General features: G+C 55.7%; 1 protein-coding gene across 1 annotated transcript in view; it reads left to right on the top strand.

Moving 5' to 3' along the window:
• Nucleotides 1-14,121, top strand: part of NOL4L (nucleolar protein 4 like) — a 130,885-nt gene that overhangs the window by 38,783 nt on the left and 77,981 nt on the right. Inside the window, exon 2 of the mRNA XM_047745193.1 lies at nt 11,274-11,429. Within this exon, the coding sequence (XP_047601149.1) occupies nt 11,274-11,429 (156 nt within the window). The remainder of the gene's footprint in view (nt 1-11,273; nt 11,430-14,121) is intronic.

Below are 14,121 nucleotides of genomic sequence, written 5' to 3'. Positions count from 1 at the left end.
AGCCCTGTGAGGTGGGGCTTTCATAGATAAGGAAACTGAGGCAGCGCCACTGGTCAGCTAATTGTTTGTTACTATTTCCCTTATTCCTACTATCGGTTACCCAAGGCCTGGCACAGAGCAGATCCCCATGGAGCGTTTGTTGAATCAGTGAACACATCTGGAAAGGGGGTGCTGGGCAAGAGCAGGGAGCTCCAGGGGAGCTTCCTATCTGTGAGCATGTGTGTGAGCCTCTCCACCACTGCCTGTGGTGGTGGGATTCCGAATGTGACTCCATCGACTCTCTCCGATGACTGAGCTCGAGGGACTGTGTCTGACAGTGTCACACACTGGTCTCCTGGAGTCCTTGCCCAAATGTCCGGTGGCTGTGGGGGCTCTGTCAGAGTGACTATGTGTGTGACTGTGTCAGACTGTATGTCACTGCCTACATATGTCTGTCTGGGCCCTCAGGGACACTTGGCACCCTTTCAGGGACGGGTGGACTGGCAGGTCTGGAGGCGACTGTGGGGCGGGGCAGGACAGGCAGGTTCAGAGGTGAAGAGGGCAGAGCCCCATCCTCCCCCACCCAGCCCTGCCAGGCAGACAGGCAGATGGAAAAAACGTTCACACCCGGGGCAGGCAGGCGGGTGGCTGCCCCACCAAGGACTGCTCTGTGCACGGAAAACAAGTTCTTCTGGTATCAGCTCGAGTTTGGCAGGAAGTGGCTTTTGGGTGGCAGGAAGCTGGATTCAGCGCATATCAGCCCCGGCCGAGGGGCAGGAGAGCAGTTATCTGGGGTTAAACAGAGTCACCGAGAAGCGGGGCCCCAACGCCCTGTACCCGATAGAGCAGAGGGCACAGCCCACCCCTCCTGGTCATTTGGGATGATGGGTAGGGAGAGGGAGGCCTTGTAAAGAAGACCTGCTGCCTCTCACGTGCTACTAGGCCCTGGATCCCAGACGGAGCTCCTCCTCCACCCCTGTGACCCCCATTTAGCAGATGTGCAGACTGAGACTCCGATAGGCAGTGGCTGGCCTGAGGTCACCAAGACAAGCAGGGAGAAGGGGAGAAGGAAGACTGCAAGAAACGTGTAACTACCTAGAGACAAGAGAAAAACCAGGACAGAGGGCAAAGAGGAGAGGGGAGATGGGAACAGGACAGGGCAAGTAGTTGAAGGAATGCAGAGAATAATGAGACTAGGCCAGTAGGAAGATTTCTGGGGTGCCCACTGTGTGCCAGGCCCCCCCCAGGAACATCACAGCTGACCTTCGGATCCTGATCCTGAACCCATTTCCTCGATAAGGGCAGTGAGACCCCCAGAGCCTTGCCAGCTTAGCCATACCTGGAATCTAGGTGTGATTCCAAAGCCCATGTTCCTTCAGCCCATGCCCCTGTGCTCGACTTCCAGGGAAGGGAAGCAACTATACTAAAAGGGGTGCCCAATCTGTTTTCCTGGGTATCCTGTTGCAGAATTCACCCAGGTGGCCCATGGAGAGTCAGGGTTCAAACCTGCGCAAAGTGGCTGCAGAATCCACGTGCTTAACCATGTGATGGGGTGTGTGGAGCACTATGCCAGAGCAGGCAGAGAAAGCCAGGGTTCTGCCCTCAGGCTGGGACCCAGAAGGTCCAGTCGCTGATCTGAAGCCCCAGAGCTATACCTGGAGAGAAACCGAATCTCCCAACTCCCGGCCCTGGACACTCTCGTGCCCCTCCACTCAGCCCCCACTGGAGCCCCTAGGGAGTGGGCCACTGGTCCTTCTGTTCTCATCCCAAAAGCAGCACCCAAGCTGTTCCCTGGCTAGGATGCTGATTTGAAGCTCAGTTTGTATGTCGTTTGCACATTACTCAGTGCATGTCAGAAGGTACGAACATCTCCCTTCCCCAGAGAGAGCTGCTGGGCCCCCCTGCCCTCCTCCAGACAGCAAAAATGCCAGCCGGCTAGACAGGGAGCTGCGCCCTGGCCTCTGACAGCACCCGCCTGCTGCCGCCTCCCCCATTCCCTCCTGGAGCCAAATTTAGGCAGCTCTGCTACTGAGAAATGGGGAGAGCAGAGGCAGGAAACGGTGAGGTTGGAGGCAGCCCTGCCTTGGCCTGCACAGAGTGGGGTGGCCCCAGGGGTACCCCTGTCCCTAAAGCCCTTGGCCCAGCCTCCCCCTGTCCCTCCTCCCACAGGAATGCAGGCCAGGTTGGGGAACGCAGGGTTCTCAGCTGCAGCCCAGGGTGCTGGCTACTCTGGCCATGAGGGAGGAGGGAGAGATGGAGGGAGGGAGGAGGTCATGGCCAGGGCAGTGGGGAAGGGATCAGATAGCCTCCTCCAGCCCCAGACACCGGCTGCCACTGGGGACAGGAGCCTGTTCTGCTTCTCAGCACTTCCTGCCCCTCCTTCATGTGCCCACCCCAGATCTGATTCTGGGGTGGGGAGCAGGAGGTACAGCTGGGTCTTTGGGGACTGAAGTCTCCCCAAAGGCTCCACCAGTCTGCTTCCTCCTTGGGCTAGACTTTAACCTTGGTGGTCTTGGTTTTTCTACCTGCGAAATGGAGAGGTTGGCCTAGAATGATTTCCAAGTGGCTACCCATGCCGAGAGCAAGGGTTTCTGGGAGGCCTGATAGAAATTAGGGATGTGGCAGTGGCTTTAGGCCTAGGAGCTTAGATTTTTCAGGTAGGGCTCCTCACTGATGTGGGATGTGGGTGGGCTGAACGATGAAAGACCTGGGCTGGATTCCCACCACCAGGAACCTGGGGGTGGAGTTAATAGTGCCCAGTAGCTGGGAGCATGGATCCTGGGGTCTGACTGCCTGGGTTTGAATCCCAGCTCTACCACTCATGACTGGGCAAGTTTCCTCAGCTTTCTGTGCCTCAGTTTCCTCACCTCTGAGATGGGGGTAATAAACCTCCCAGAGCTGCTGGGAAAGTGAAATGAGGCAGTGAATGTTTGGCACACATGAAGTGCACCACGATGCCAGCTACCAGTGTGACAGTTTTGTCTCCCTGAGCGTGTTTGGGAGGCCCGCGCCCCACCACCCCCCGCCCCCAGCTATAACGGATGTGGATGCGATGGGGAGGCGCTGTAGCTTGATGGTGAAATGGGCATCAGGATGGGGTTCAATTCTGTGTGACCCTGGGCAAATGGCCACACCCCACTGCGCCTTGGGCGGGGAACAGCAGAGGCTCCTACCACACAGGGTCTGTGAGGATTACACAGATCGGTCTTGGCACAGCGCCTGGCACATAGCGGGCGCTCCCTGAAGGGGAGCTGGCCAGATCGAATGGTACCGGCCCGCACAAAGGACAGGTGGGCAGCGTCCCCGGGGGCGGGGGGGGGGATGGGGAGGAGGAGGGCGGGGGACGGGGCAGGCGCAGGGCAGGTGCGCGGGGAGTGGGGAGGCGGGGCTGGGAAAGGGGGAACGCGAGGGCGGGCGCGCCGGCGCGCAGCAGGTGCGTGAGGAGTGGGCGGGGCCCCGCGCGGGCGGGGTCTCCAGGTGAGCGGACGCGCGCCTGGGGGCTGGTGACAGGGGGAGGCGCGCCGCCCTGGCCCACCGCCGGAAAGCGTCCCTGTGTCTTTAACGCCCTCCTCCCCGCGTCCCCCCCGCCCCCTTTGTGCGCCCCCCCCAAAGCAGGGCTGCAGCCGTGGAGCCGTCCCCCCTGCACTGACAGCTGGTATCTAATTACTGTGTGAGAATGGAAAGTCAGGCTGTCCCAGCTCCGGGGAGAGGGGATTAACGTCTCCTGCAGAATACACTTCCTCTGGTGGGTTGCCATGGTTACTCTCATTACCTGCCTGCCCGCGAGGAGCCCGCGCGAGCCGCTCCAGCAGGCCCTCCGAACCCGGGCCCGGCGCGCGCGCACCTCCCCGCTCCTCCCCGCCCCTCCCCGCCGAGGCGCACGCGCGTGCGCCCTGAGGGGAGCGGGAGCAGCCTTACCCCCCGCCCTGCGCCCCGCGCCCCGCCCCCCGCCCGAGCAGCTGTCAGCGGCGCGCGCGGCCCCGCCAGCCCCTGCGCGCGCTGTCAACAGTCATTAGCGCGCGGGCCCTCCCCTCCCCCTCCAACTCCCCCTGACCCCCACCCTAGCGCTGGGTGGGGCCCGCACCTGGGGCCTCCGCTCGTTAGCGCGCCCCGCCGCCTACCGCGGCCCCGGAGGGACCCGCCCGCAGGGCCTGCTTGGCTCAGGACCTCCCCCTTCCACCTAGAAGCCACCCCTTAGCGACCCCATTCCCTGTCCTTGGCCAAGGCTCCTGAGGGAGGCGGGTCCCCAGAGTCCTGGAGCGCCGCTCCTTCAGAGTAGTAGCGCCAGAGGTCATTTAGGGGTGTCTCGCCCAGGGTGGGCGCTATGTGTGCCCCATTTGGGTTCCTGCAGCCATCCTGTCACATTGTGTCACCGCAACACAGGAGGAGACTGAGGCTCAGGCCAGCCGTTTGGCCAGGGTCAGGGCTGGATTGTCTTCAGGCCTATGACTTCACCCCTAGGGCACTTGTGCCTCGTGGATACCCCCAGGCCACAACCCCAGCCAGGGCCCCTACCCCGTCCTGCCTGACAGTGCCCTTGGCTGCTCCCTTCCTCCCTTAAACTGGGGTCATTGGTCCCTCTCTTGCCAAAAGGGGGACACTTGGGGCTGCTACACCCCTTTCTCTTCCCACCCTCCCCCCATCCTTTCCAGATATTCCAGAGCTAACCAAAAAAAAAAAGGGAAAGGAAAAAGAAAAAGAAATATTCAGAGCTGTTGGAAGGATATGGCATCCCTCAAAGGTAGCGCTGTCATTGGGGGGGCTGATCCCAGGCAACTTCCTGGGGCTTGGGGTGTGCATTTTGGTCCCCAGCGTGATTTGAAAGAAGATGGAGGTTCAGCGAAGCAGAAAGGAGGTCTTGGAATATGTGAGGCCTGTTCCAGATGGCAGGTGCGCCGCGGTGGTGGCTCGGCACTAGCAGTTGGAGATTGTGCACAGGGGTGGAGAAGAGGCAGGTGCTACACTGAGTCCTCAGCGCCTCGTTTATGTATTTATTTATTTATCGGGGGTGTGGTCTCCTCCCTCGCCCATCCCAGCCTCCAGAGCTCATGGCAGCTATGGGCCCCAACATTCTGGTGCAGATCTCTGTTTTGGAGGGTTGCTTTTTTTTATTTGCCTGGTTTTGGTTTTGGTTTCCAGTGCACAGTAGGTAGTATTTATAACTGAGAGATATTCAAATGTTGTCCTTGTTCTATTTAGGCAATGCCCTCCCCTCAGTCACCCGACTCCCCGGCTTTACAAAGATGACCAGCTTTTCTTGGGGATTCTAAGAAGGAAATTTCTGGATATTTGGGTGCGGGTCTTCCTTCTGGTTTTCTTCTTTTCGGTCCCTCAGCTCATTGTGGCTTATAAATTTCCTCTCCGCCTCTCTCCTTTCTCTCCGAGAACCATTTGCGGGAGGCTGACTCCTCTCCTTGGGTCTTCTTCCAGCCCTGCCAGGAGCTGGAAGGAGACTTTGTAAGAACCCCCCCCAAAACTGGTACCCAAAACTGGTACCTGCAAAACCTCAGCCCTGCCTGAATGTATTACAGTGTGGCTTGAGAGGCAGGAGGAACAGCCACAGTTCCAGAAACTGGAAGTTGCATGCAGCTGATATTTGCAGTAACTTTGGCCTGTGATGGCAGCCACTTAGCCGGCTGGCCCCGACAGGATGGAGAGACAGCCTCACATTTGCCTGAGCAATCAGCCCCCTGAAGTCCCGGGCTCCCACATAAGTGGTAGCCAAAGGTATGTCCTCCACTGATGGCAATCTTGTTGATTTTTATGCCTTATCAAGAGCTGGATCTGAAATGCACCAAAAAGGGCACATCCTGAGGACTTTGTGTGTGGTTTCTTCCTCTGCCGTAGGAACCCAGTTGAGAAATGTCCCTGCTATTTAGCCACATCCTCTCAATCATGGCCTTGTCGTTGCTGGAAGGCATATGCTGCTAATATTGTTGCGGGGGGTTGGGGGGACCTAACCGGCCCCCTGGTGGCCTGAACCGGTGAGCCCACCTTGATAAGTGTGTAACTTACTACCAGCAAGTGGCTTCAAAGTTCCAACGGAAATGACAGAACTGAAATCCATTAGCCATTGGACAGGGGTCTGTTTAATTGGTTTAGGGGGAAGACAGGCAAAGTAGCTCACCTGAGGGAGGCCACCCTGGCAGAGACCTGTCTCACGACCTGGCCAGGTCTGCTCATCTCCCTCGTCTAGGCCTGCAGCCCTGGGGGTCACAATCCTGCTTGTGCTGAGCGCTTAGATCATTTGAAGAAACTGAGGAAGCCAGAAAAGACCGGTCAAGGGATGACCTGCTTAAGTATTAACTTTGCCAGGGAGAACCTAAAAATCTGATGTCAGGTTGCTGAGCACTCCTGCCCTTTCTTTCCATAATCTGCATTAAGTCACTGGGCAGGTGTTTTGAATTTATAGTAATGTTGCCCAGTAAGATTCTTTTGTTCCCACCATTAGAAAAATTGGCCTTCAGCTAAGGAGAAGAAAAATATTAATATTAATATTAATATATTAGGCCTAGAAGCACAGAGCAAGCATCTATTTAATGAGCCAACTAGTTACCTATCTATGGAGACATTCTAATCAGCAGTTCTCAAAATCCGGTGCATCTTAATCATCTGGAGGAACCCTAGTAAAACCCCCAGAGAATGAGATTTGGTGGGTCTGAGGTGGGGGCCTGAGAATCTGCATTTCTATCCAGTTCCCAGGTGATGCCGACTCTGATGGTCTAAGCACCACACTCTGGGACCGCCCTTCTAAATACTGTGAAACATGAGCAGTATGTAAACAGACATTTGGTGATTTCCTCAATAACTTGCAACCTGGCCTTTAGTTTGGAATCCAGATGGGCTGGTTTCAAGGAAGATGGTGATGTCCAGGAAAGGTAGTATGAAATTTTTAAAACTCCATGAAATTTTTACAGCTCTTGTCACGCCTGGTTTTGTTGGCCTGGGTCTGGCTGGCTGTTTTGGAGTTGGCTGGTTCAAAAGGATGTAGTGTGTTGCCATGACAATATTCTTCTCCAAGCAGGAAGGCCCCCGAGGTTGGTCCTGCACAACTGACCATGTATTTCTCATGGCTTTTCCCTTGGGGAGCTTCAGGGTTCCCATCCGTCACTCCTGGTTGGCATTCCTGGGAACCTGGGGAGAGTCAGGAGGCTCTAGGCCCCCTCTTCACTCAGCCTATAGATGAAGTGAGCTTTCTTTGTCAAACCAAGGCCCAGCTTGCTTAGGGCCATGGATGAGATTAAGCTAATATGGGTACAAAGCAGAAGTGGTTGGCAGGGGCATCCCAAGGCCATGGGGAAGGTGCTTTCTGCTCCTTTAATTAGCAGCTCTTGCCTTGTAACACTGTGTGTGGATTCTCAGCTAAGGAAGCCATGCCTCTCTTGCAGCACTTAGCATGAAGGTTAGTACCTCCAAGGATGCCGGGCATGGCAGAGATGTCTGTCGCACGTGACTGCCATGGGATCCCTTTGTTCTCTGCCCAGGGTTCTCCTTGAAGGACAGGCAGATATCCTGGTGTTCTTCCCTTAGGGTGTGGCACACATGGCGTCCAGGTGGCCACAGCTCACCAGAGGACAGTTCAAGGTGTGGCTCTGCAGACCTTGTGTGGTTTGCACTGGGGTTGATACAAGCCCACTCCTTTCCTGTGTACGTCCCTGCAGCTGAGACAGACCAATTCGAGGACTCAGGTTTGAACATCAGGGGAGATCACAATAGATTTTCAAAGAGGGAGTTACTAAAAATGATCCCCAGAGAGTTTCTCTGGGATAATTTTATGGTCACATTGGACCAGGTGCAAAGCTGGTGGGTACCCATGTCTGCCTTTGAATAGAGAAGGGAGGCTGGGACAGAGGCCTGGCCCTGGGCCGTGTATTTTGCTGTTTAATCTGGGTTGGTTAGTTACACGTTGGCTCTAGGAAAATTTATGTCAAGTTTGTGTGACAGCCTTCATGTGTTACTTAGGAATTAGGCATCTTCTCTGATAGTGGGTATTACCTTGGGGGACCCGTGCTGTAACCTGAATGGATGGGAAGGACAGGAGCTAAGAGCAGATTCCTAAACCCAGAATGTCCAAATTCAGTGAGTCCAAAGGGAAGAGATGAACATTGATAAGCCAGATGCCTGACATACGCTCTTAACATAATCCTTGAAACAGCCAACTAGGACGTTTTAGGCCCATTTCCCAGGTGGAAACTTGAGATTCGAAAGGTCAAGAAGTAGGGCACCTGGCTGGCTCATTTGGTGGGGCCTGTGACTCTTGATCTCAGGGTTGTGAGTTTGAGCCCCACATTAGATGTAGAGATTATTAAAAAAAAAAAAAAGTCAAGAAGTGACCTGCCCAAGGATACCAAGCTGGTTAGGGCACACTTCCCATCTCACCTACCTAAAATTCTGTCTTCCATCAGATTTTCTTTCTCTATTCCCTCCCACCAAACTTTATCTTCCTTTTCCAGAAGTATCTGTGTTCTGGCTTGAAACAGTTTCATGAGCAGAGAGATCTATTTGCTTTTAAGCAGTTAGACCCATTATTATGCCTTTAGATTAGGATTATCAAAATGTTGTGGAACGATCCACCCCGTTATACTTTTCTAAAATATATTTTTTAAAAAGATTTTATTTATTTGTTTATTTATTTACTCACTTACCTATTTGGGAGGGGGATTGTCCATGCAAGCTGGGGGTGGGAGTGGGGAGGGAGAGGGACAAACAGACTCCGCACAAAACACAGAGCCTGACGCGGGGCTCAAACCCACCACCCAGAGACCACGACCTGAGCCTCCAGAGTCAGATGCTCAACTGCCTGAGCCTCCCAGGAGCCCCTAATATACTTTTTAAATTAAAGCTTAACAGACCTACAGAGAAGTACACAGATTGTAAAGTGTTCAGATTAATGGCTTTTTATAAAATGAACCCACCGGTAGAACCACCACCCAGATTAAGAAATAAAAACCCAGTTACATTTTCATGCTTCCGAGCCTTTTGTTAGTTTTTGCCAACAGGAACCTCTGGCTAGACGTATATTCTAACTGGGCTGTCATAATATTTGTCCCCCCCAACTCCGTCATTGCAGTATTGGAAGATCCCCTAAAATGCTGGGTAGTTACAAGTCAGCTAATGAGTCCGTTTGTCACTAGTGAGTCCTCTTTATAGATGGCCCAGGACTTCAAAGGGGACTTCAGACACCCCCCAGGAATGAGGTAACGGTAACTCCTGAGTTTAAGAGAGTTTAAGAACAGAAGAACAGCTTATTTTATAAGTGAAACTCAGGGAGGCTGAAGAATTTGCCCACAATCTCACATCAAGGAAGCAGGACCAACAGGCAGTGATTCCTACACAGTGTGCACACGCACGTGCACACACACGCACAACACCCCCCCCCATGCATGCTATCTGAGAAGTCCCCATTGAAATGGATCCTGACTAGGAAGAAAGCCATTGGCAGGAGGGTCTGTACGGAGCCGGTGAGGTCACCCCCGTGGAGGCTGCCCACTAGCTCTAGGACTTGGCTCCCTCCACTCCAGATGCCCGTCTGCTCTCAAGGGGGCCACTGGCAAAAAGATAGCCCTGTTCACCCATCATGGCATGTTGGGAAAGTTGCTGGATGAAACCAAACCTTGTCTATGGCCAGAATGTTCTGTGAGCAGGTGTCCCATTTAGCACCACCTCTCTTTTCCTTGGACTACAAAGACGGAGGTCCCAAACCCGCTCTGCTACTTATCAGCCCCTATGCCACAGGCGGGTCCTGACCCTGACAACCTCCTAGGCTTGTTGCGATATTCAGGCCTATCAGAGCTGGGGGGAAACTTTGCAAACGACAAGGCACTCTGTAATCATAATACTTACCCAGCAGGTCCTATGGGCCGGGCAGGCGGCTAAATGCTGCAGGGGTATCTCCTTTACTCCTCTCCGCAGCTTATATGGGAAAGGTGCTTCTGTTAGCCCCATTTTCCAGGTAAAGGACTTGAGGAGTAGAGAAGCAAAGTTACTGCTCGGGACCACACAGCCACTTCAGTGATGGGCCCCATGCCGACCGAGGGAGAGTTTATGTCTAAGCGACCTTGCCTGCCTGCCGCTTACAAGCAGTCAGTCATTTGGTAGCTATTTTTTGAGCCTGTTAAGTATCAGGCATTGCTCTAGGTGTTAGGGAGGCTGCCTAAGCCCACATACGAAGCCCACACCCTCCCAGAGCTGACATTATTGAGCCATGAGCAAGATCCTTTAGGAAAGAATTCTCTGGGAGGTTTGTGTTTTTGGACACTTTTAGAGAGAAGCCCGCCTCCTTTCGCCCCGGTCCTCCCCCGACACACACACACCTGCTTGCTCTTCATTGTTGAAGCCCCCCAGAGTTCTCCAATGAGGGAGATGAGGGAGATGATGGCTGAGAGCCGGGTGTCCCCGAGTCTGTGTGTCTCCGACGCCCTATGAATAAAGACCTCACCAAGCAGTCCACTCCCTGAGGGACCCCAACCGCATCCCCCAGCCTCATGCCCTGCAGTTTCCCTGCTCCCGCCCAGTGCCGCTGGTGGGAATATGGCAGGTGTCTGCCCAGCAGCAGGACCCCATCTCAGCCCCGGCGCACCTTCTCAGGGCCAGCAGACAGCACTCAGGCCAGCCTGATAAGAGGCTCGGGGGGCCCCCTTGCTCACGAGGCCCTGCCACCTCCACGTGGCCTTGTGTCTGTTATTCTCTGTATCTCCAGACACAAAGGGCCTGGGTCTGTTGCGGGAGCTCAGCTGCCAGAGCAGGGAGGGCGGGCAGGGGTGACGAGCTTTTCAGAAAGGCCAGGGTAGAGGCAGGAGTCACCCAGGTGATCCAAGCCGTTCCCCGGGGACCCCAGCCCAGGACCACAGTGGAAGGTTGCTGCTAATTGGCGAGCCCCTGATGGGCTACATCTACTTAGCACCCCCCTCCCCAGAGACTTCCAGGATGGTCTTGGCACAGCATGTGATACGAGAGCTCCCCGCCCGAGTCTGGCACAATCTGTCTGAAATTGTGAACATGGAGCCTCTTGGTTTTTTAATTTGTAGTTTCGTTGTTGTCGTTCTCTGCTCATTGTTTCTGGGAGATTGGTATCGGTCGCTACCCTGACTCTGGTGCCCCCAGCCCTGGGGCCCTCTCAGCAGGCTCCTTCCACGCCCCCGGCCCTCCAGACCTACCACCAGAGGCCTTGCGGGTCAGGAAGCAGCGCTGTCCCTGCCCCCGCCCCCCGCCCCGACCCTTTGCCAGGCCTCAGGGCCCAGCTCTCAGCCCGCCATCATCCCCGCCACTGACACAGCTTGTCCGCCCTGTCGCAGGGGGCAGATGGCCTGTCGGAGCCGGAGGGCATCTCTCTGAAGCGGGTCGCTGTGGTGGAAGATTTCTTTGACATCATCTACTCGATGCACGTGGAGAGCTCGGCGGAGCCAGGCAAAGCCCCCAAGCACGCTGGGCAGAAGAAAACCTACCGAGCGGTGAGATGTCTGTCTCTGGGCCTCTGCGGGCAGCCCCGGGCCTTGGCAGGAGGCCACGGGCTCCACACATGTTGGGCGGGGGCAGGGCAGGGAGCTGAGGCGTGATGAAACGGCCTTTGGGGACCCAGGGGGGCACAGGGCAAGGGCATGGCAGCCAGAGATGGCTCAAGGGGGGCGAGGGGGCGGGTTCTGTGGTCTGAGCACAAAGGAGAAGCAGGTTGAAGAGGGTGAGGGAGGGAAGGCGAGGGATGAGGGCAGGAGCAAAGCCCTCCTCTTCCCAGTTTCTGCTTCACTTGTTCCCTCCCCCCAGCCCCCTGCAGCCGGCTCTGGGACTGTGGGGGTAGGGGTGGCCAGATAATAAGGCTTAAAAGAGCCAATGCTTCCACGGCATTTACCGTGTGCCAGGCCTGCCCTAAATGCTTCCTGAGTGTGTGAGTTCATTCGATTCCCTACCCCCGTGTGAAGTCCGGACTGGAAGTTCCCCAGGGGATGTCTGTGGGACATGGGCCCTACCTCCAGGGAGATCACAGTTCGACTTGGGGTGGGGAGGCTGAGAGCAAAACCAAGACATGAGAACCAGAAATGTCTCCAAGACTAGCTTTGAGGGAACAAGAACCCCCAGGGCATTCCGCAAAGGCGTCTCTAGACACTGATGTTCAGTGCTAAACCAGGGGGTGCTTCATGGAGAAGATGGCATATAAGCTGGCATTCTAAGCTTGGGTAGGCAGAAGGGAGCTGAGACGGTGGGAAACGTCACACATGGGGAGGTAGAGGAGACGGGGGCCAGAGCAGGAGGGGCCTACCTGGGTTCCGTTCCCATCCCCCTGTTCACTGCCATTGCCACGACTCAGGCATAGCTCTGACCCCGGGACCCACCACTAAGTCAGTAAAGCCAAGCACTCTAACCACTAAACCAGTAAAGCCAAACATCTCTTGGGATGGAGGCACTATGGTCCCATTTTGCAGTTAAGGAAACCAAGGCCTGAAAGTTGATCTACCGGTCTAAGGTCACATAGCACTTCAGTGGCCGTCAGCTGGTGTCCTCATGTCCCCTCTGTGTTGACGCTCTCTCTCTGGCTTCTTAGAGAACTGCCCCTCTCACCGGCCTTCCCGACCCAATGTAGCTGTGAACTCCAACCCCCAAGGTCTTCCTATAAATAGCCTTGGACTGCTGTGGAGGTGGCCTGTATATTTTCCCATATGGCCTTGTTTTTTTAAAATTCCAACCATCTGGTTTGTCCTTGTCCCCAGAAGGTGGCCTTTGCCCTAAATGAGTCTTATGGATGGACCCATGTGCCCAAGAACCTCAGAAGATGAGGGGCTGGGCTGAGGGAGGCCGGAGATGATTCTACCACCCGTCCTCCCCGCTCCTGCTTCTCAGTGCATGTGTGATGAGACAGGGAATCCTGAAGGTCTGCCCCCCAGAGGGTCATAGATAAAGGGAGAGACGCCTGAGCCAGAGCCTTTGTGGCCCCTTGGTATTCACGAGACCTAGCACATCTTCTCATTGTTCAGTCTGCCGGTGCTGGGCAGCCTAGCACCTCCCGGCCACAGCCCTCTGAGCCTTCACGTGGACCAAGGGTGCATATATGAAGCCGGGGCTCCTGTGTTCTTCATTTTACAGATGAGGAGACTGAGGCTCAGAGGGACACATAATCTGCATTGAGGTCACCCTACTGTTGTTCAGAGCCAGGCTGCTGGCCCCAGAGCCCATGCCCTGGCCACCTCCCACTCCTGCCTCTCTATGAACCCCGCTGTGGTCAGCTAGTAAGCCCGATGACTTGCTGTTGTCAAGGTAAATGGGCTTGGGCCAGCCAGACCACGTGATTTCCCTGGTCTCCTTGATAACCAGCACCCAGCCTCATGCCACAGGCACTCCCAGGGTATTTATTTACTTATTTATTTTAAGATTTATTCATTGGAGAGAGAAAGAGAGAATGAGTGGGGGAGGGGAGGGACAGAGGGAGAGGATCTCAAACGACTCCCTGGTAAGTGAGGAGCCCTGAGCCTGAGCCCTGATGCCGGGCTCCATCTCACAACCCTCAGATCATGACCTGAGCCCAGAGTCAGAGGCTTAACACACTGGGCCACCGAGGCCCCCCTCCCTGGGTATTTAGGAAGGCAGGGTCTGCAGCCTCGGTGCTGTAGAGAAGGCAGGGCTGGACTGGTCCCACCAGCCTCTGTGTCCCTGGGCCAAGCGGACGTCCAGCCCTTTGCTCTGCACTTCCTGGCTTCTCGTCCATATGCCCGCCGCGTGCCCCACTTCCCGCTGCCCAGCCTGGAGCTGGCACATGACTGGCAGCGGGCCAGCTGGGCTGCGCACAGAGCTGGAATTTCAGCAGCAGGGCCAAGGCTGAGTGGAGCAGGCCAGGGCCCTCCTGCCGTGGGTGTGAAGGCCAAGGGGGCTGCTGCACCTCCCTCCTCCCCGGTGTGCCTCCTCTCCCTTCCCCCTCCTCTTCCCCATCTGTCACCCTTCTCTTGCCACCCTTTTCCTTTTTTGGGGGTGGGGGTGGTGCCTGGAGGCTTTTGTCCCCCTTCTTTTCATCTGATCCCATTTTCCTTAACCCAGGCCTAGCTCTTCAGTCCCACCCCTGCCCTCCTGGGAAAGAGCCCCCAGGGGAACTCTGTGCCGATGGCAGCAGAGAGGCTGAGCCTGGCACTGTGGGGTTTGCATCGGGCCCCCGGCTGAGGG

The sequence above is a fragment of the Lutra lutra genome, chromosome 9 (genome assembly GCF_902655055.1).
Source record: "Lutra lutra chromosome 9, mLutLut1.2, whole genome shotgun sequence".
Taxonomy (NCBI): domain Eukaryota; kingdom Metazoa; phylum Chordata; class Mammalia; order Carnivora; family Mustelidae; genus Lutra; species Lutra lutra.
Note: the sequence above shows the minus strand (reverse complement) of the source record. Positions and strands in the feature narration are given on the sequence as shown.